The 21,699-nt window shown below is 38.3% G+C and overlaps 1 protein-coding gene across 1 annotated transcript in view; it reads right to left on the reverse strand.

The window, feature by feature from the left end:
• Window positions 1-5,821: 5,821 nt before the first annotated feature.
• Window positions 5,822-21,699, reverse strand: part of Xk (X-linked Kx blood group antigen, Kell and VPS13A binding protein) — a 48,123-nt gene continuing 32,245 nt past the window's right edge. Inside the window, exon 3 of the mRNA XM_085838278.1 lies at window positions 5,822-10,192. Coding sequence (XP_085694404.1) covers window positions 9,360-10,192 — 833 coding nt within the window. The 3' untranslated portion in view covers window positions 5,822-9,359. The remainder of the gene's footprint in view (window positions 10,193-21,699) is intronic.

Consider the following 21,699-nt stretch of genomic DNA (forward strand, 5'->3'; position numbering starts at 1 on the left):
CAGAAACCAAGACCACTCACCATCATCAGAACCCAGCACCCCCACTTCGCCCAGTCCAGGGCACCCCAACACACCGGAAAAGCTAGACACGGATTTAAAAGCATATCTCCTGATGATGATAGAGGACTTCAAGAAGGACTTTAATAACACACTTAAAGAAATGCAGGAGAACACTGCTAAACAGGCAGAAGACAATAAAGAGGAAGCACAAAAATCCCTTAAAGAATTGCATGAGAACACTGCTAAAGAGTTACAAATCCTTAAAGAAAAACACGATAACATAATCAAACAGGTAGAAGTCCTTACAGAAAAACAGGAAAACACATCCAAACAGATGATGGAAATGAACAAAACCATACTAGACCTAAAAAGGGAAGTAGACACAATAAAGAAAACCCAAAATGAGGCAACACTGGAGATAGAAACCCTAGGAAAGAAATCTGGAACCATAGATACAAGCATCAGCAACAGAATACAAGAGATGGAAGAGAGAATCTCAGGTGCAGAAGATTCCATAGAGAACATCGGCACAACAATCAAGGAAAATGGAAAATGCAAAAAGATCCTAACTCAAAACATCCAAGAAATACAGGACACAATGAGAAGACCAAACCTACGGATAATAGGAGTGGATGAGAATGAAGATTTTCAACTCAAAGGACCAGCAAACATCTTCAACAAAATTATAGAAGAAAACTTCCCAAATCTAAAGAAAGAGATGCCCATGAACATACAAGAAGCCTACAGAACTCCAAATAGACTGGACCAGAAAAGAAATAACTCCCGACACATAATAATCAGAGCAACAAATGCTCTAAATAAAGATAGAATACTAAAAGCAGTAAGAGAAAAAGGCCAAGTAACATATAAAGGCAAGCCTATCAGAATTACACAAGATTTTTCACCAGAGACTATGAAAGCCAGAAGATCCTGGACGGATGTTATACAGACACTAAAAGAACACAAATTCCAGCCCAGGCTACTATACCCAGCCAAACTCTCAATTAACATAGAAGGAAAAACCAAAGTATTCCACAACAAAACCAAATTCACACATTATCTCTCCACGAATCCAGCCCTTCAAAGGATAATAACAGAAAAAAACCAATACAAGGACAGGAACCACGCCCTAGAAACAACAAGAAGGTAATCCCTCAACAAACCTAAAAGAAGACAGCCACAAGAACAAAATGCCAACTTTAACAACAAAAATAACAGGAAACAACAATTACTTTTCCTTAATATCTCTTAATATCAATGGACTCAACTCCCCGATAAAAAGACATAGACTAACAAACTGGCTACACAAACAAGACCCAACATTTTGCTGCTTACAGGAAACTCATCTCAGAGAAAAGGATAGACACTACCTCAGAATGAAAGGCTGGAAAACAATTTTCCAAGCAAATGGCATGAAGAAACAAGCTGGAGTAGCCATTCTAATATCTGATAAGACTGACTTCCAACCCAAAGTCATTAAAAAAGACAGGGAGGGACACTTCATACTCATCAAAGGTAAAATCCTCCAAGAGGAACTATCAATCCTGAATATCTATGCTCCAAATACAACGGCAGCCACATTCATTAAAGAAACTTTGGTAAAGCTCAAAGCACACATTGCAACTCATACAATAATAGTGGGAGACTTCAACACACCACTTTCACCAATGGACAGATCATGGAAACAGAAACTAAACAGGGACACAGTGAAACTAAGAGAAATTATGAATCAAATGGATCTGGCAGATATCTACAGAACATTCTATCCTAAAACAAAAGGATATACCTTACCTCAGCACCTCATGGTACCTTCTCCAAAATTGACCACATAATTGGTCACAAAGCAGGCCTCAACAGATATAAAAATATTGAAATTGTCCCATGCATCCTATCAGATCACCATGGACTAAGGCTGATCTTCAATAACAAAATAAATAATAGAAAGCCAACCTTCACGTGGAAACTGAACAACACTCTTCTCAATGATACCTTGGTCAAGGAAGGAATAAAGAAAGAAATTAAGGACTTTTTAGAGTTCAATGAAAATGAAGCCACAACATACCCAAATTTATGGGACGCAATGAAAGCATTTCTAAGAGGAAAACTCATAGCTCTGAGTGCCTCCAAAAAGAAACTAGAGAGAGCACACATTAGCAGCTTGACAACACACCTAAAAGCACTAGAACAAAAGGAAGCAAATTCACCCAAGAGGAGTAGACAGCAGGAAATAATCAAACTCAGGGGTGAAATCAACCAAGTGGAAACAAGAAAAACTATTCAAAGAATCAACCAATCAAGGAGCTGGTTCTTTGAGAAAATCAACAAGATAGATAAACCCTTAGCCAGACTCACTAGAGGGCACAGGGAAAGCATCCTAATTAACAAAATCAGAAATGAAAAAGGAGACATAACAACAGATCCTGAAGACATCCAAAACACCATCAGATCCTTCTACCAAAGGCTATACTCAACAAAACTGGAGAACCTGGATGAAATGGAGAAGTTCCTAGACAGATACCAGGTACCAAAGTTGAATCAAGATCAGGTTAATGATCTAAACAGCCCTATATCCCCCAAAGAAATAGAAGCAGTCATTAATAGTCTCCCAACTAAAAAAAGCCCAGGACCAGATGGGTTTAGTGCAGAGTTCTATCAGACCTTCAAAGAAGATCTAATCCCAGTTCTTCACAAACTATTCCACAAAATAGAAACAGAAGGTACTCTACCCAACTCATTCTATGAAGCCACAATTACTCTGATACCTAAACCACAAAAAGACCCAACAAAGATAGAAAACTTCAGACCAATATCCCTTATGAATATTGATGCAAAAATCCTCAATAAAGTTCTTGCTAACCGAATCCAAGAACACATCAAAACAATCATCCATCCTGACCAAGTAGGTTTCATCCCAGGGATGCAGGGATGGTTCAATATACGGAAATCCATCAACGTAATCCAGTATATAAACAAACTCAAAGACAAAAACCACATGGTCATCTCCTTAGATGCGGAAAAAGCATTTGACAAGATCCAACACCCATTCATGATAAAAGTCTTGGAAAGATCAGGAATTCAAGGCCCATACCTAAACATGATAAAAGCAATCTACAGCAAACCAGTAGCCAACATCAAAGTAAATGGTCAGAAGCTTGAAGCAATCCCTCTAAAATCAGGGACTAGACAAGGCTGTCCACTTTCTCCATACCTATTCAACATTGTACTTGAAGTCCTAGCCAGAGCAATTCGACAACAAAAGGAGATCAAAGGGATACAAATTGGAAAAGATGAAGTCAAAATATCACTCTTTGCAGATGATATGATAGTATATATAAGTGACCCTAAAAATTCCACCAGAGAACTCCTAAGCCTGATAAACAGCTTCGGTGAAGTAGCTGGATATAAAATTAACTCAAACAAATCAATGGCCTTTCTCTACACAAAGAATAAACAGGCTGAGAAAGAAATTAGGGAAACAACACCCTTCTCAATAGTCACAAATAATATAAAATATCTTGGCGTGACTCTAACTAAGGAAGTGAAAGATCTGTATAATAAAAACTTCAAGTCTCTGAAGAAAGAAATTATAGAAGATCTCAGAAGATGGAAAGATCTCCCATGCTCATGGATTGGCAGGATCAACATTGTAAAAATGGCTATCTTGCCAAAAGCAATCTACAGATTCAATGCAATCCCCATCAAAATTCCAAATCAATTCTTCAACGAATTAGAAAGTGCAATCTGCAAATTCATCTGGAATAACAAAAACCCTAGGATAGCAAAAACTCTTCTCAAGGATAAAAGAACCTCTGGTGGAATCACCATGCCGGACCTAAAGCTCTACTACAGAGCAATCGTGATAAAAACTGCATGGTACTGGTATAGTGACAGACAAATAGACCAATGGAATAGAATTGAAGACCCAGAAATGAACCCACACACCTATGGTCACTTGATCTTCGACAAGGGAGCTAAAAACATCCAGTGGAAGAAAGACAGCATTTTCAACAAATGGTGCTGGCACAACTGGTTGTTAACATGTAGAAGAATGCGAATCGATCCATTCCTATCTCCTTGTACTAAGGTCAAGTCTAAGTGGATCAAGGAACTTCACATAAAACCAGAGACACTGAAACTTATAGAGGAGAAAGTGGGGAAAAGCCTTGAAGATATGGGCACAGGGGAAAAATTCCTGAATAGAACAGTAATGGCTTGTGCTGTAAGATCGAGAATTGACAAGTGGGACCTCATGAAACTACAAAGCTTCTGCAAGGCTAAAGACACCATCAATAAGACAAAAAAACCACCAACAGATTGGGAAAGGATCTTCACCTATCCTAAATCAGATAGGGGACTAATATCCAATATATATATAGAACTCAAGAAGGTGGACTCCAGAAAGTCAAATAACCCCATTAAAAAATGGGGCTCAGAACTGAACAAAGAATTCTCACCTGAGGAATACCGAATGGCAGAGAAGCACCTGAAAAAATGTTCAACATCCTTAATCATCAGGGAAATGCAAATCAAAACAACCCTGAGATTCCACCTCACACCAGTCAGAATGGCTAAGATCAAAAATTCAGGTGACAGCAGATGCTGGCGAGGATGTGGAGAAAGAGGAACACTCCTCCATTGTTGGTGGGATTGCAAGCTTGTACAACCACTCTGGAAATCAGTCTGGCGGTTCCTCAGAAAATTGGACATAGTACTACTGGAGGATCCAGCAATACCTCTCCTGGGCATATATGCAGAAGATGTCCCAACCGGTAAAAAGGACACATGCTCCACTATGTTCATAGTAGCCCTATTTATAATAGCCAGAAGCTGGAAAGAACCCAGATGTCCCTCAACAGAGGAATGGATACAGAAATTATGGTACATTTACACAATGGAGTACTACTCATCTATTAAAAAGAATGAATTTATGAAATTCCTAGCCAAATGGATGGACCTGGAGGGCATCATCTTGAGTGAAGTAACACAATCACAAAAGAACTCACACAATATGTATTCATTGATAAGTGGATATTAGCCCAAAACTTAGGATACCCAAGATATAAGATACAATTTGATAAACGCATGAAACTCAAGAAGAATGAAGACCAAAGTGTGGACACTGTGCACCTTCTTAGAATTGGGAACAAAACACCCAGGGAAGGAGTTACAGAGACAAAGTTCGTAGCTGTGATGAAAGGATGGACCATTTAGAGACTGCCGTATCCAGGGATCCATCCCATAATCAGCTTCTAAACGCTGACACCATTGCATACACTAGCAAGATTTTGCTGAAAGGACCCAAATATAGCTGTCTCTTGTGAGACGATGCCGGGGCCTAGCAAACACAGGAGTGGATGTTCACAGTCAGCTATTGGATGTATCACAGGGCTCCCAATGGAGAAGCTAGAGAAAGTACCCAAGGAGCTAAAGGGATCTGCAACCCTATTGTTGGAACAACATGATGTACTAACCAGAACCCTGGAGCTCTTGTCTCTAGCTGCATATGTATCGAAAGATGGCCTAGTCGGCCATCAATGGAAAGAGAGGCCCATTGGACTTGCAAACTTTATATGCCCCAATATAGGGGAATGCCAGGGCCAAAAGAATGGGAATGGGTGGGTAGGGAAGTGGGGGGCGCTATGGGGGACTTTTGGGATAGTATTGGAAATGTAATTGAGGAAAATATGTAATAAAAATATTAAAAAAAAATAAAAGTACATAATCACAACAAACCATTTTCGAATTTGTCTTTCAAATGGGCCTTAAATTTCAAAAAAGAAGTCATTTAAGGTTTATACAAGAAATAAAATGCAAGAGAAAATTGAAAAAATTAATTTATTGTATGAAGAAACATAAACAACATTTGAGTCAATGACTCTGAGAAGCAATCCACAAAAGTGCATACCCACAATCCACTGGCTGAGATGCACTGGCACATACAATCATACCAATGCTGTAAAGCAGATCCCAAGGAAATGCTGCATTTTCAAGACAATCAATACTAAGCTTATTTTCCCGTTTACAAAACTGTACAGATTACATTCACATTTAATTAATGCTTCAAATCAGCCATTTAAGTTGTAATGTATAATTATCAAAAGATGCTGTTACATTCTTTATAAAGGATAATATGAAGACAATAAACTTATTTGCTATCAGAAGCAAATTCTGAGACCCACTGGGTCTTTTTTTCTCACCAAGTACTAAGCATTTAGGGGATATTTTAATTTTTTTTTATTTTTTAAGTGTGTGTGTGTGTGTGTGTGTGTGTGTCTGTGTGTGTGTATTTGTGGTATGTGTTTGTGGTGTGTGTGTTGTGTGAGTCTGCATACATGCATACACACACCATAGTTTGCTTTTAGAAATCAGACAGCTGTGGGAACTGTTTCTTTCCTTCCATCATGTAGGTCCCAAGGATGGAAGTTGGGTTGTTGGGTTTGGTGGCACGAACCTTCCCCGGCTGAGCCATCGCACATGCCCTGAGTACTAATTTCTGTAATTAACTGATGGTAAGACAGGGCAACTGCAGTGAAGCCCAAAGACCTGTGCATTCACTAAAGACTGATGTGGATGAAACTACTTATGTCATATCAGTCGGGGAGACAACCAAACCAAACCACAAACAATAACCAGTTTATGGACTTGAGTAATATAATAACTCTTGATGGGACTTTGAAATATTTTTGTGTCTATTATTTAGTGAAATCTTTCCAAAAAGTTTGTGAGGTAAGTTGGAATAGTATATCATATCATGTTAATTTGGTAAGTTAGGAAATGGAGGCATAGAATAATTAAGTAAGCTTGTGGGACTGCACAAGGAAAAAGCCTACTTACCAAGAGACTGAAATAATATCTAATTAGTTAAAAATAAAAAATAAAAAACACCTGTCTTTATAAAGCGGGACCTGGGTGGGCCTTTGGTGTCTGATAGTTTATCACTGCTAGTTAGTTTGGTTTGAGGTCATTCAAGATGCTTACCAACTGACTATGGTAAAGGGGCTTACAATATATTTGAAAATTAAGAGTTTAAAAGCATTTCTGGGTCATGCTTCTAAACCAAGGCTGGGAAAAGACAAGTATCCTTACCATTGTCTAATTCTGAACCTGCCTAGGAAGTGTCAGAGTGGCGCTGGTCTCACTCTCAAGGCCTGCCCTGAAATTGGAAATGGGTACCATCTCTCCCCTCAGTCACTGGAAAGCTTCAAGGAAAGGATTTTCTTCACATTAAAGACTGAAAACACCTGGTGCCTGTAAACATAAGGAAATGATGTGACAGAGAAGAGCATTTTAGGATGACCTAGGGATGCTCTTCCTACCCTTTCAATCATTTTGGACTTCTTAAACTAGGAAACGACCCAAAGAGGAGTGCTTTAGCATCTTAAGCTTGTTTTCCCTTTACTTTCCCTGTACTTGCTATGTATTTTCAACAGTTTTTTACCTCTGAGCAAGAAAAGTACAAAGAATTATCTGTTATATAAAGTATCACTTTGATGATGTACACTAACTAGATCTAGATGTATTAAAAACAGGAAAAGTGATACAGGGGTCAACAGCAAACATAGACAAACATCAATTTGACTTCTATATGTTAAAAGTGATCAAAAATGATGGACTGCCTATGCATTCTCATACAGGTAAACCATAAATCCTGGCAAAACAGAAGTACAAATGAGGAAAAATATTTCAGGAAAGAAAAACAGATGCTCTGTGGTTCGGAACCTTACTGAAATGTGTGCATACAAAATGGTACAAAGATTAACAGTGTGAATGACACATCAAAGAATACTTACTATTTTACGAATCCTCTACTATAGTAAAATACTTACCAAGCTGAATGTTCATTTGTTTATGAAATTTCTCATCAATTTGATACCAAAAGAGTTTTTAAAAAGCAATTATGAGGAGTATGATGGCCAGATAAATGTGTTTTATGTATTTAGGTGGTCAGAAAATTGAATATCTATTCTATCCCATGGAATCGCAAATAGGGGTACCTTTGGAAATGCATTGCATTTTGTTACAATTTTCATGTTAAGTTGGTGTGAATTTCATGGTCACTTGTTTGTAGACATTTCATCATCCACATTTAGTGGTAGAGATCATAGCATTGCTTGCTGGCACCTTTGTCAGAGTACTGACAATATTCTATCCAACCCTTTTAAATTAAAATAAATAGTTCCAGATGAGAGAGAAATTATTCATTAGATGAAATGGTGTGGAGGACAAAACTGAATATCTCATGAAAATGAACTGCTATCAAGTCAAAATGGATTTCATGAGGAACAAAAACTTCTGATCATTTCATTACTTTCTATAACTTAAAAAGTTTCTAAGTTCAACATTTCTAACTAAGGATGGTAGTGAGGAAAACACTTCTTTTCTTAAAATTGTGAAAAATAAAATGTCCTATATACTTGCATCAGGGAACAGATTTCTATAGGGCTTTCTAGAAACAACAGCAAATGAACTGAGGTTAAGTCTTGTTTAAAACTTGCTTGGCATGCAAGGAAGGGAAAGATAGAGGTGAGGACTGCTAGTTTTATTTTCTTCCTTCTTAAAATATTAATCTTAGAAAATTCTACTAGAAATTTCTCAGAATTATAGGACAAGCCTGAATTATGAGGAGAATGAAGCCTACCTTCTGACCAATTCATATTTTAAACATTTAGATATTTGTATGAGCTTCCATCGTTTTTGATGTTCTAACAGTTGTCCCAATCGATCCTGATCCCTACTTTCTTCAACATGTGGAATGAAATGTGGCTTTCCTAAGAAACTGTACCAATGGATCCTAGTTAATAAAGTCCCAAATCTAGGCCTTGGAAACAAAATGCACATTGCATGCCAGAGTGGCTATAGTTGGTTATCTATAAAAAGTCTTAGTGAGGTGAAAATGGAACATACCAATAAAACAAACTTAAATAGCTCTCCTATAAGCTATAATTGGAACAAAGTTGTAAAATCCCTAGGAACCTATCCCAGCTATCATGGTGACTCTTGTATAAAGCTATATTCAGTAGTAGTAAAGCATTAGGCTACTGAGACAACAGGCTAGAAACTAGAAAACGAGCATTTCTCTTCATTCTAATGATGAGTATGACCAGCTCAACTGAAACTTCAGGTATACTGTGTCAATCAATGAAAGGGCCAGTGAGGATGCAAGAACAGAACAGAGTCAAATGCGAAACAAACTGTGGGGTAGTAGGCTTCTTTAATGCTCTCAAAGCTGCCTCAAATCCAAGGGGTTTATAAAAGGTAGCAGCTCACAGGGAACTGACAGCTAACTTCATGCCTTAGTCCCTGTGCAGGGCTCATGATGTGTGTGAAGTCTCATTACTTGTCAGAAGCCTCAGGTCTCATTAAGCAGAGCACAGATCAACAGCAGTCCAGATGTCAGTGGCTTCGGGGATCACTTTACTGGTAGTAGGCATTACATCTTGCTCTGTGCATGCCTTTAAGTCTGTGTCTATCCTTCCTACTGGCTCGCTGGATTTTCTCCTCAGGGAGGACCAACAGGCACACCTGAGAAGTGCCCTAAAGCTTTCAGAAACACTGGAGGAGAAGAGCTTTTTGCAAGGGTGGAAAAACTGATAGAACACAAGCATGAAGAGAATGCCAGTGCAGTACCCAATGAGCAGCTGCAAGATCAACAGAGGTGCACACACATACATGTATATGTCAGTTTTAAAAAAATACCACAGGAGCAGGAGGACGGAGTTCTCGATGAATCTCGTCATGTAGTAAATGAGCAGGCGGTACCAGTTCTGGGACTTGCTGATGAGCTCCGGATTGTCAATTTTCAGCTGGACAGCTGACCAGCAGAACATGTTGATGCCAGCATAGAGTAAAGTGAGGAAGCAGAGCACGATGGTGGTACCCACCCTACTTAGGGCCTTCTCTATGTTCTCAGGGAATGGGGAGCCACTGCACCAGAAAACGATCCAGGGGTATAAGAAGAAGCTGAAGAAGTTGACGAGTATGACTGCCACCACCCAGATCTTCAGGACAGAGGTAAAGAGGACCAGGACGATGACTCGAGTGGCAATCTCAAAGCTTCTCCAGAGGAAGATACAGACATAAGCCAGGGGTTTGACTTTGACCTCATACTCATCATACTTGATTTTGATGGCTAAGATGTTGCAACGTAAGGCGCCATAGACAATAGACAGCAGGGACAAGGTCATGATGATGCCTGAAGAGAGAAGAGAAAGAGCACTGTCAAATCTCACCTTTTCCAAGAATCCTCAGGCCAATGCTCTATCATCTCTCACCCACAGGCCTTGGACTCTTCTGTATTACTAAGTTCTCCCTGGTGATATTTGAGACTGCCCAAGAACTGTTACAGAATTACACAAGACTACTATACACATATATCTGGCAGGCTAAAACACCAGGGGGTTGAGAGCCATGGGGCAACACCAATAACTGAGTTATAGCCACAGTAAGAGCTTGTTTCTTCACCTGCTTGTATAATAGCTGTGAGACACGTGGTCTATGCTATTTCCCAGTGCTCACTTCCAGTCACCTACTGTGAATTCTGTCTAATAATGACCCCACTCGTCCCCTTCTGTTCCTCAGTGTTTTCTCCAGTCTGTTATACATTCCTTTCAAATGCATGGCCTCAAATCCTCTCATGGCCTGCTTCAGAGGCAATGTAGCCTGCGGCTTGTTTGTGATGCCAATCTTGGTCAATGAGAACACAAAGAGTCTTTTACATAGTATGTTTTGTTTTGTCAGCTGCTCTATCAGTTTCTGCAGAATCAAGACTGTGTCTAGCATTTCTTCAGTTTTTCCTTTTCCTTTTTTGTGGTGTTACACATACAAAGCCATCCCCAAACCCTGACCCTTGAGATTCTCCCATATTATCTCCTAGAATTTATACCATTTTGTACTTTGGGTTGTTATGTATTTTGAGTTCAACTTTACAAATGGTAAAAGCTCTGTGTTTACTCACATGTTACAGATATCCTATGGTTGTATACAGTTATTCTAGCACCAATTGTTGAAAGTATTGTTTTCCAATTGTGTAGTCTTTGCTCTTTGGTTGAAGATTAAATAATGTCAACTCTAAGGGGTTCTATTTCTGGATAATATGTTCTGTTCAATATCTATTAGTCTGCTTTGTCAGTCTTACACTACCTTATGTACAGTAGCTCTATCCATGCCTGCTCTGAAATGCAAATCCATGGATTTCCATTCATATACTAAAACTCTATCTAAATAATACAAAAAAGAAGGTAGCAACATCTCCCTGTGGTACGGCTGCATAGCACTAATCCTGAAAACCTGGGAGTCACATACTAGAAGGAGAGAACCAACTTTGTTCATGTTGTCCTTAAACTACATATTACACACCATGAGCCACACAAAAATTAATGAAAGTAATACAGGAGAATTAACTTTTTCCCCTTAAATTCTGAGTCAATGAAAAAAACATACATTTGATGGGCCTGAAGACTCACATGCCTTAATTTTTAATTTGTCCAAGGAAAGCTCAATTTTACTGAAAGTATCAACTTTACTCAGTTTTTGACATTGATTCTAGAAAGCAGTATTCTTATTCTTCATTGTAAAGACTGGCATCTACTAATATCTAAAAGCTAAAAACATCAGAAGAGACTAGGAAGTAGCTGTACTGAGTTATTTTTCTTGAGAGGCTGATTCAGTGAACACTGTGATTCAGAATATTTGTGTGGTAGTTTTTATGTGTGGCTATAGATGCTCTCATCCTTGTATTGAAGAATCTTGTATTGAAGCATTTTCTGTCAGTACTTAAATGTTTGTCCACTACAAAAAAACACTTCATATGCTAAAAAAAAAAAAACTAGTCATGCATAGTTGGAATGTAAATTATTCAATCCTACATATATATAATGTTATATTTAAGCTATTTAACCTGAAAATGTATATTGCATTAAACAGCATAAGAATCACAAAAATTCCAAGAATCTACTAATGGTTTGTCCTGTAAGGCTAACTACTTACACAGAATATCCTTCTCTGCATTAAGAGAATTAAAACAATTATTACCCACTTGGTGCTGAGTAACCAAGCACAGAATTTTGAAAATACAAGGAAATTATCTTAAAATCATATACTTTAATCATACAACTATAAATGGATGCACATTGTAAAATATCATAAAAATCTGGCCAAGAAAGGTAATTCCCCAAGGCAGTGCTTCTCAATCCTCCTAATGCTGTGGCCCTTTAGTGTTGTAGTGACTTCATAACTCATTTTAATACTGTTATAAATTGTAATATAAGTTACAATTATATTACAATGGTCTTAGGTTTTCCAATGGTCTTAGGTGACCCCTGTGAAAGGTCATTCAACATCTCCCCTTTATCCCCCACCCCACCACACCCCATTGCAAAGGGGTCACAACCTACAGGTTGAGAATCAATGTCCTAAGGAAACAAAAAAGCTAACACAAAATGCTTACAATAGATATTTCTGCCTATAAAGATGAGTTGTTACCTAGGAAATGACTAGGGTTTTTGTCATGTAAATACAAACTTATATAGACTTAAATGGAGAAAAGAACATGAGAGGCAAAAAAGAACCCTGAACATCAATGAAGAATATTCTCCATCTCTGCAGAGAACCAGACCCTACCTGGTACCCCTCAGTAACAATTTCTCCTATCCTTGTCTTCATCTTCTAACATTTACAGAGAACAAGTCTTTAGGGGCTCTCTGACATCATCTCCTAAACCTATGTACCCATAGTGAACACACAAGGGGGCTACTTGGCAATCCTGCTTATATAAGCGGTTCTTTACCAAAGACGAATATCCTCTTTATCAAAGTCTAATATCCTTTCATAAAATAAGCCTCATCTTCTATCACAAGCAAGACACAATTTTAGGTTAAAAAGGGAACTGCAAAGGCTTCAGTAGATTGTAAATCCTTGCCTCAATCTTGCTTCCTCTTTCCTAATTCTAGTCCATCAAAGTTCTGTAAGAATTCTGTGAACCTGGAGAAGCTGTCACCAGGTATGAATTTGCTCATTTCTTGACACCAAAACCTTAGCCTTTATGCAAAGAAATGGAGATTATTTTTCCAACAGAATTCTGTTTGGAGAAGGAATTCTAGTTGTTGGACAGGAGGACAGTTTCTATGTGGGTGTCAATATATACCAAAGGCTACATGTAAGAGAGAGGATGGTCAGTGATGGTTCTCTGTTATGTAACTGCTGTCTGAAGACACCATCGTTTCAAGAGAACCACGGAACTCATGAAACACTGGGTCAAACAGACTTTAATAAAATTAGCAAGCTGAACATGTTGGTGTATGTTAGCAATCCCAGGAGACTGAGTCAGAAAGATTGTAATTGAAAGGCACCTTGAGAAGCCTAACTAGAACCTATCTCCAAATAACAATAGAGCATGTTATGGGGATGGGGCAAGAAGTGAGAAAGCCCAAAGGGAAATGGAGTGTAAAGGTAAGGGAGAATTGACACACACAGTGAGCAGTTAGAAATTCAAGTTTCAAGGCTACTTCTGAGATGCACTGAATCTCATCTTTTGTTTCTTTCAATTCAGTAAAGTATCACTTATCTGGGGTCTTGCCCTCTATGCCTGGTTGTCTTTTCAAAGCCTTTATTGTACCAAATATTGTCTTTCTCCTCCAAATTCCAACTGTTCCTTCAATGCTGGCTCTGTTCTCTGAGTATATGAATCTATTTGAGTCAGCTGTATCTAAAATGTATCTTGCATTTGAAAAAACAGACAAATATTTTAGGAGATTTCTGTAATAATAAGGAATGGGAGGGGAGAACAGAGGAAAAGGAAATGAAAAGGAACAGAGATGGGCAGATGAAAGAAGAAAGGATGCCCCCCTTTTACACTGTATTTTCTTTTGTCTGCTAATACACCCCCCCCACACACACACACACACGGGGAGAGAGAGAGAGAGAGAGAGAGAGAGAGAGAGAGAGAGAGAGAGAGAGAGAGAGAGAGAGAGAGAGACAGAGACAGAGAGAGAGACAGAGAGAGAGACAGAGAGAGAGACAGAGAGAGACAGAGACAGAGAGACTTTCCAGGCAACCCCCTTAAGCTGTTTCTAATCAAAACTTACTTCCTAATCCTTCAATCCTTGCTCTCTAATTACAACTTTGTGTTCCCTCCAATATACCTTTTGATGGTCACTATCCTCTTTGTCAAATTCTGCCTGGAGCATTAGCGACAGCATTTCCTACTGATCACCCTCTCACTTTCATGACAGCCCTTACTCAGGGCCTTCATAAGAACATCTTTCTTTTCTTACTCAGGAAACAGTTTCCTTTGCTCCTCGTATGCCTATCATATTTCTTTTGCTAGAGATGCTGTAACTGCTTCAAAAATACCACTCAAACATATAGAGCAAAACCATTATTTTTCCAACAATCTCTTACATACCACCATCAAGCCTGACCCTATACGTATATCTATGTGTTTGTTGGGACACTTCTATCTTCCTCCCTCATTATACTCAAATAAATCTCTTGAGTTCTTGCTATTCAGAATAGCTATGAGCCTACTGCTTAGAATGGGGAGCATCCCAGCCCATGCCACTGAATTAGAATCTATTTTCACAGCATTTTCAAAGTGATCTGTAAGAACATTCAAGTTAAGATGTCTGACTCAGATCTTTCCTCGTCTCACTTTATCATGCCTGGGCACCATATGCCTCCTGACATGTGCTCATATATTTCAATGCCACAAGCCATCTTCTACCTCTTCTAGCTGCCTAACTAAACCTTTCCCCACTTTTTTATTGGGGACACAGTGTCTCATGTAGGCCCAGCTAGCTTTGACCATGTAGTCATGGATGACAACAAATTTCTTGTGTCTGCTTCCCTAATGCTGGGGTTACAGGAGTATGCCACCATACATTGTCTGCTTCGTTTATTCTTTAAGGCTCAGTTGCTATCATCTTATCAATGGTGCCTTCTGCTGCCTTCATTCATGGTCAGCTCTGTTAAGTGCTTTTAAGGCTGTTCCAAGCTCACATAACTGCTTGTGTTTTGGGTATTCACATACACCTTTATCTCCTTCCCTGACTTGTGTAGGTTACTTTCTTTCCTATGAGAATGCAATCTCATCAAGGTAGCTACTCTTTCATACAGACTCTTATCACCAACACCAACAACAGTGGCCGACACAAAAAGGCAACAAATCTACCTGAGCACAATAAGTGACTAATTGCAAATAGTATAAATCATCTCTTTTCACTGCTGATGAGAATGTTCAGCTTCAACACTTCCAAAGAAATAGTTGGAGAACGATAAGAACTCTCAAACATCTTTACCATATGCTAACTTATGTGATTATGGACTGGGGTGAATCTGTCTGCCTCCATGGATTTTCCAAGGTTTAAAAGTTGTATCTTTCGCCAACATTTCCAGAAAATTAGAATCCAAATTGGAAAATGTATTGAAGGTTTGAGCCAAGAGTCTTAAGATGCTATTTGAAGTAACTCAGGCCCGCTACACAGGAATATATAGGAACAAAGTAGTGTTTTCTGACCTCCAGAGTAGTTAAAGAAGCTAAGTAAGTGTTGCTTCAGGATGTGGGGCCCAGGCGATGGTTAACACAAGTCTGAGTTCTGTTGGTAGTGTTGTGGTTTCCCAGTGAGAGGACTGCTTAAGGTTGCTGCGGGATTCTACCACTTGCACTTTGGGGTTAGCTTTGAGTACTTATTCTAGAGTTCTGACCCTGAAAGCCCTGAGCAAACAGAGGAAGCCACGGTTGAAAACAAGATGGACTGTCATCACTGTAAGCTGTACAAACCATTGCCACATAAAATACCCTTAAGTCATCTGGAAAATGAAAAGAAAAATCCTAAGAAAAATCTGCACATTCTTTAGAATGGTTAAAATTAAAAGTTAGATCATACACAATGTTAGAAAGAATATAGAGGAATTCCTCCTGGTTTTATTGCAAATTGTTCTCTGGGTTCTTTAGTCCTCCCACCATGGAAAAAAACTCTCTACCAATCTACTTTAAGCAGTAACCAATCTACTTTTGGTCTCTATAGTTTTCCTTAATCTGCAGTTTCATATTAGCAGAATAATATAATACGTTGGCCTGGCACCAAAAGACTTTTTTTTTTTTTTTTTTTTTTTTTTACTTAGCTAATGGTTTTAAGGTTCATCCATGTTGTAGTGTATATCAGCTCTTCTTCTCTTTTTATGTCCAAGTTTGTTTCCAGTTCCAAGCTACTGTAAATAGTGCTGCTTTGAATAGTGTACACACAAGTCTTTCTATACACACATTGGCCCCTTTGACTAGATTAGAGTGGAGTTACTGGATGGTATAATAATTTTATATGTAATATTTTGCAGAACTGCCAACCTGTTTTCCAAATAAGTTACAGCATTTTATATCACAACAAGCAGAGGATAAAAATTATAATTCCTCTATATTCTTACTAGCATTGTTTATTATCTAACTTTTAATTTTAACCATTCTAGATTTTTCTCAGGATTTTTATTTTCATTTTCCAGATGACTTAAAGGTATTTTATGTGCTAACTGAACAATTTACCTTCTGCGGTTGCTTTAGTTTCTGAACTATGGATCAAACTCAGATTTTTATCTTGTCATAAAGATATTCCCCTAAAATCACCAGTCAGATCTGTATAGACTAATATCCTATAAAATAAAACCTTATATTTATATATACCTGTCATTAAGCACTTATAATAGATGGATAAATGGGTGGGGGAGCACAAACCAGAACGAATTTCTATGATGGCAAAAAGCAGATTAACTTATTTGCTCCAGTATTCCCGCCGAGAAGAACAACTGATCAATCATGTGTTCAAAGCAATGAATACTTCTGAGATTTAACATATTAGAAAGAAGAAAGTCCCTGAGAAAAATTCTGAGGCAGTTTCTTTCCATAAAATATTTACTCAAATGAAACTACATACTAAGAGATTAAAAACTGGGCCAAAACTTTAGCAGTCTCTCAAACCTGCTGGGTGTGTGAGTAAATATTGACATTCAGCTTCCAAATCTCCCAGGGCTCTGGCGGCAACATAAAGGACACTAGGTTTAAATGTAACTGAGAAATAGACTGAGTCCTCACAAACACTGAAGGACAGACTTCAATTGACTGAGCTTGAGATTCACCCAGGTTGATTTGCTACTTCGAGGCCTTCTCTTGAACAACGTAAAATCACATTATTCAAGGCTTTAAACCAAGAAGGATAAAATACATTCCAATTTAAAAACATTATCTCCTTTATTTTTATATTATATTTAGATTACAGCATGTCCCCCTCCCTTATCATTCTCACATACTCCTCATAACTCTATTTTAAATCCATGGCCCCTTTTTTCACTAATAGTGTGTGTGTGTGTGTGTATGTGTGTGTATGTTTGTGTGTGTGTATGTGTGTGCATGTGCACATAAGAGTGTTTCCGTATATCCCTAAATGTAAGCTGCTCACTCTGTAAAATGTTACTCATTATGTATGTTTTCAAAGCTGACCATTTGGAATTGGATATTTCTCCAGTAGAATTACCAGTACTTCTTTGTCTTTATTTATTTATTTTTTTATGTGTATGTGTAAAGGCCTGGTGCCTGCAGACTTCAGAAGAGGTCACTGGATCCCCTTAACCTGGAATTACAAGTGGTTGAGAATTGCTACATGGGTGCTGGAACCCAAATTTGGGTCTTCTCTAAAAGCATCAAATAATTATAATAATTCTCAGGCTATATAATCCAAATTTAATAAGGCAAAAAAGACTAAAGTTACAGACACACACACACACACACAGAGAGAGAGAGAGAGAGAGAGAGAGAGAGAGAGAGAGAGAGAGAGAGAGAGAGAGAGAGATATCCAACCCACTGGCAACTAAAAATGTGAAAATAAAATCGAATTGGTTAGTCATCAGGAAATGAAGATTAAAACTATCAGACTACTACACAACCAGTAAATTACACAGAAAGAATAAAATCATAACGTTTGCAGAAGAGGGGATGGGACTAGCCATCATTATGATAAGCAAAATAATGCAAGCTCAGAAAGGCAAATACTGCATGACAACTCTCATGTATATGTGCAACAATAAATGTTTATTAAAGTGAAATTTAAAAGACAAAAAGTTATCTCGCTGCCACTATGAAGTTGCTGCAGAGGCATTTTCTGCAGCCTCAACCCTGGCGAATGCCAAATAGAAAAGCACCTTGCCAGCAAATTCTACAGGCATTACTGCAGTGGCACTTGTTCTACAGATCTAACCAATGGAGTGGACACTCTAGTCTGTCAACCTCTTCAACTCTCAGTGACAGACGTTACCTTTGCCACTTTTTGTTCTTGAACTTGAGCTACTCTAGCAGATTTTACTCAGAAACTGAAGACTTTTCCTAAAATCCAAACTTATATTTTATTTTGTTGCTAGATTGCCAGAACAAATATTTTGGCCCATCAGTTACAACCCACGAGATGTCAGCAGAGCTGTATACGCTACATTCCCTGGAGATACTGAGTCATTTTGCTCTTTTCCTCCCCAGACATACTACAATTTCTTGACTTCCATAACACTGCCTCCTGATAAGACTTTTTGTACTCCAAATGTAACCCTCCCCCACCTCTTTTTCCTCTTATTGTACTTATTTCATGCCCAAGACATAAGGATTTTACAGGTGTTAATCACTTAATTCTATCACTGCTATAATATGAATATAAAGTAGTTAGTGTTATTATCCTCATATCTCCTGGTACCACTCAGCTCCATGAACAGTGCTGGTATTGAAAGCTATGCAGTCTCATTCTAGAAGTTTGGTTTGGTCTCAACCAGTAGGCTTTTTTTCCCACCTAAATAAACATATCTGGGTGTATTTCTCAGTTTCTCCTTTTTAATCTCTATCATTAACAAGACAGCCTGTTAAACTACCTGGATCCCCACTGGGACTCAAAAGACTTCCCTGACTCTTGTCAAGTTGATCACAGTTGTTTCCACTGAGACCACATTTCCCCATTTCTATTATATGAGTGGCCCACATCTAAAGACCTTCTGAAATTATACTGCCTATGCCCAAAAAACAGATAAGCCTTACTTCACTAAGCTCATTCCTAGGGATCACCTCTGAGGACACAAGCAATGCTCAGAAGAAGCAGGGCAGGGACATACTCCTCTATCCGCCCTACCAACTTGTCCCCCTCCTTTCTTATCATCCGGTCTCAGGCAGAGAGAAGAAGCATCGGTGAGTTTAGCTGGACAAGAAAATGCTGGCTTTGATAGTCAGATGAAGGAAGTTCTTGCATTCCCGTGTGGGGCCCTCAAATGTGCTGTCCCACGGCCCCTCAAAATGCAATGCAGAGGTTCTCCATTCAGCCTCTTATCCACAGCTAGGTCAAGGCATGACAGAACCTCATAAAAGCAGTGTGTCATGGACATTCAACTTTATAAACAATCAGCTCTGGATATTGGACCCTCTGTGGCTAAAATAAGCTATTGCATTTTCTCTTTACTAACAAGATAGTCATTCTAACCTCTATTAATCATCTCAGTGGCAATGCTTCTCAGTAACCCTTCCCCAACTGTTTATACCTTTTTATTTTCAAATACATTATTCTGTACTCATTATGATTTAAACAACTTTTGTTAATTGAAAATTTCAATAACCACAGCCTTCAATTACCTCTTTTTTATCATTCTACCAATACTTGGTTTTTAGATAAAAATACATGAGTTAAATTGATATACTTGATAGACTGTTAGTGGACAAAGATCTTGTATTATTTACTGACATCTGGCATATAGTATATGAAAATTTTTATGGGTATAACAAAGTACCTGAAATAAACAACTTTAAAAGATAAAAGTTTTATTTGGGATCCTGTAGCAAGGTAGTACATCACAGCTGGGAATATGTGGTACAAAAGACAACTTTCCTCATGGCAGTCAGAAAACAAATAGAGGAGTGAGGACCAAGGATCCAGTATCTCATTCACGGGCCATTCACCTATGATGTAAATTGGGACTGTGGGCAGAGTGGAATATAACTTTCTGAATAGTGCCACAGTACATAAACTGTACCTAATATACAAACTAGTTGTAGGAACTCAATAATTATGAGTTAGTAACAAAGATTTATTGTTAAACCAATAAATACTATAGGTAAAACAAATGTAATCCTCTTCATTTACTAGTCCATTATCAATGAACAGATATACACAGAGAAATATTTCCTCTAATTAATGTTGATATCTGGATCCTGATCTACATGTACAATATGACATAGAAAATGCTGAGAAGCAGATAGTTACTCCATGTCTTGAACCACAACCCAACGGAAATTAACCTCAGGTATCCTAAAGGCAAGAACTTATTCTCCTAATTTTCTATATCATAATGAATACCATGTGTCTTTGTACTAACCCTGGTATAAGACACCGTCTTTCTTGGTCTCCCACATAATAATTAACTGAAGAAGTAACTTTAATTAGAAAAGGCCATTAACATCAATGATTCATAGCCATACAAAAACATCTCTATGAGGGCTTCCCTGGATATCATTCACAACATGCAAAATGTATTGCCGTGTGAGTCCGTTTAACTCTTTCTATATATTCACCTTATTTCTTTATGAATATATAGCCATTAGTCAACTTTTCCTTTTCTCACTTAACACAGAGTGACTACAGAAAACAGAAAATGAAAGGTGAAAATATACATGCAATTCACCTTCAAAGAAAAACATCATATATATATATATATATATATATATATATATATACACACACATATACACACATACACACACACACACACACACACACACTCATTATCAGCAAGGGATATTACATGTATAAGGGGACCATATTAATGACTTTTCTATTTTTGTGGTACAACATCAACCTACAGAAGAGTTATTTTGCCTTACAGTTCCAGAGGGGTAAATGTTCACCAGGGATGAAGGACTGTAGGAGCCAGAGGAGTCGAGGACACCAGGACTACACAGCCTAGAGAATCAAGTAAGCAGGGCCCATGGGAAATCACAGAGACTGAAGCGACAAGCACAGGCCCTATATGGATCAGAACTAGGTCCTCTGCATATACCTTATGGTGTTCTTGTGGGACTCCAAACAATGGAAATGGGGGTGTCTCTGACTCTTTTGCCTGAGCTTGGGATCTTCTTCCTCCTACTGAGTTGCCTTGTCCAGTCTTGATATGAGGGTCTGTGCCTGGTCATGCTGTATTTTGTTATGCCATGTTCAGTTGATATCAATTGGGAGGCCTGCACTTTCTAAAGGGAAACATAGGAGGAGTGAATCTGGGAGAGAGGAGAGTGGGGGACTTGGAGAGTGGAGGGAGGGGAGTCTGTAGTCAAGAAGTATTGTATGGGAGAAGAATAAAGAAAAAGAAAAGAGAAAAGTAGAAAAAATTCCATCTTGGCAGATAAGCAAAATAGCAAAAAGAATAGTGGCCAGAGCAGAAAGCAGAGTAATCAGATCTCCCAAGACAAGCACAACACAGGGAGCTATATAGCCTCAAACACAACAAAGCAGAGAGAGCTATATAGCCTCAAACACAACAAAGCAGAGAGAGCTATATAGCCTCAAACACAACAAAGCAGAGAGCTATATAGCCTCAAACACAACAAAGCAGAGAGAGCTATATAGCCTCAAACAAAACAGAGCAGAGAGAGCTATATAGCCTCAAACACAACAAAGTAGAGAGAGCTATATAGCCTCAAAC

Source organism: Mus caroli, unplaced genomic scaffold (assembly GCF_978045245.1).
Source record: "Mus caroli unplaced genomic scaffold, Mus_caroli_1 scaffold_5, whole genome shotgun sequence".
NCBI classification, from domain to species: Eukaryota; Metazoa; Chordata; class Mammalia; order Rodentia; family Muridae; genus Mus; species Mus caroli.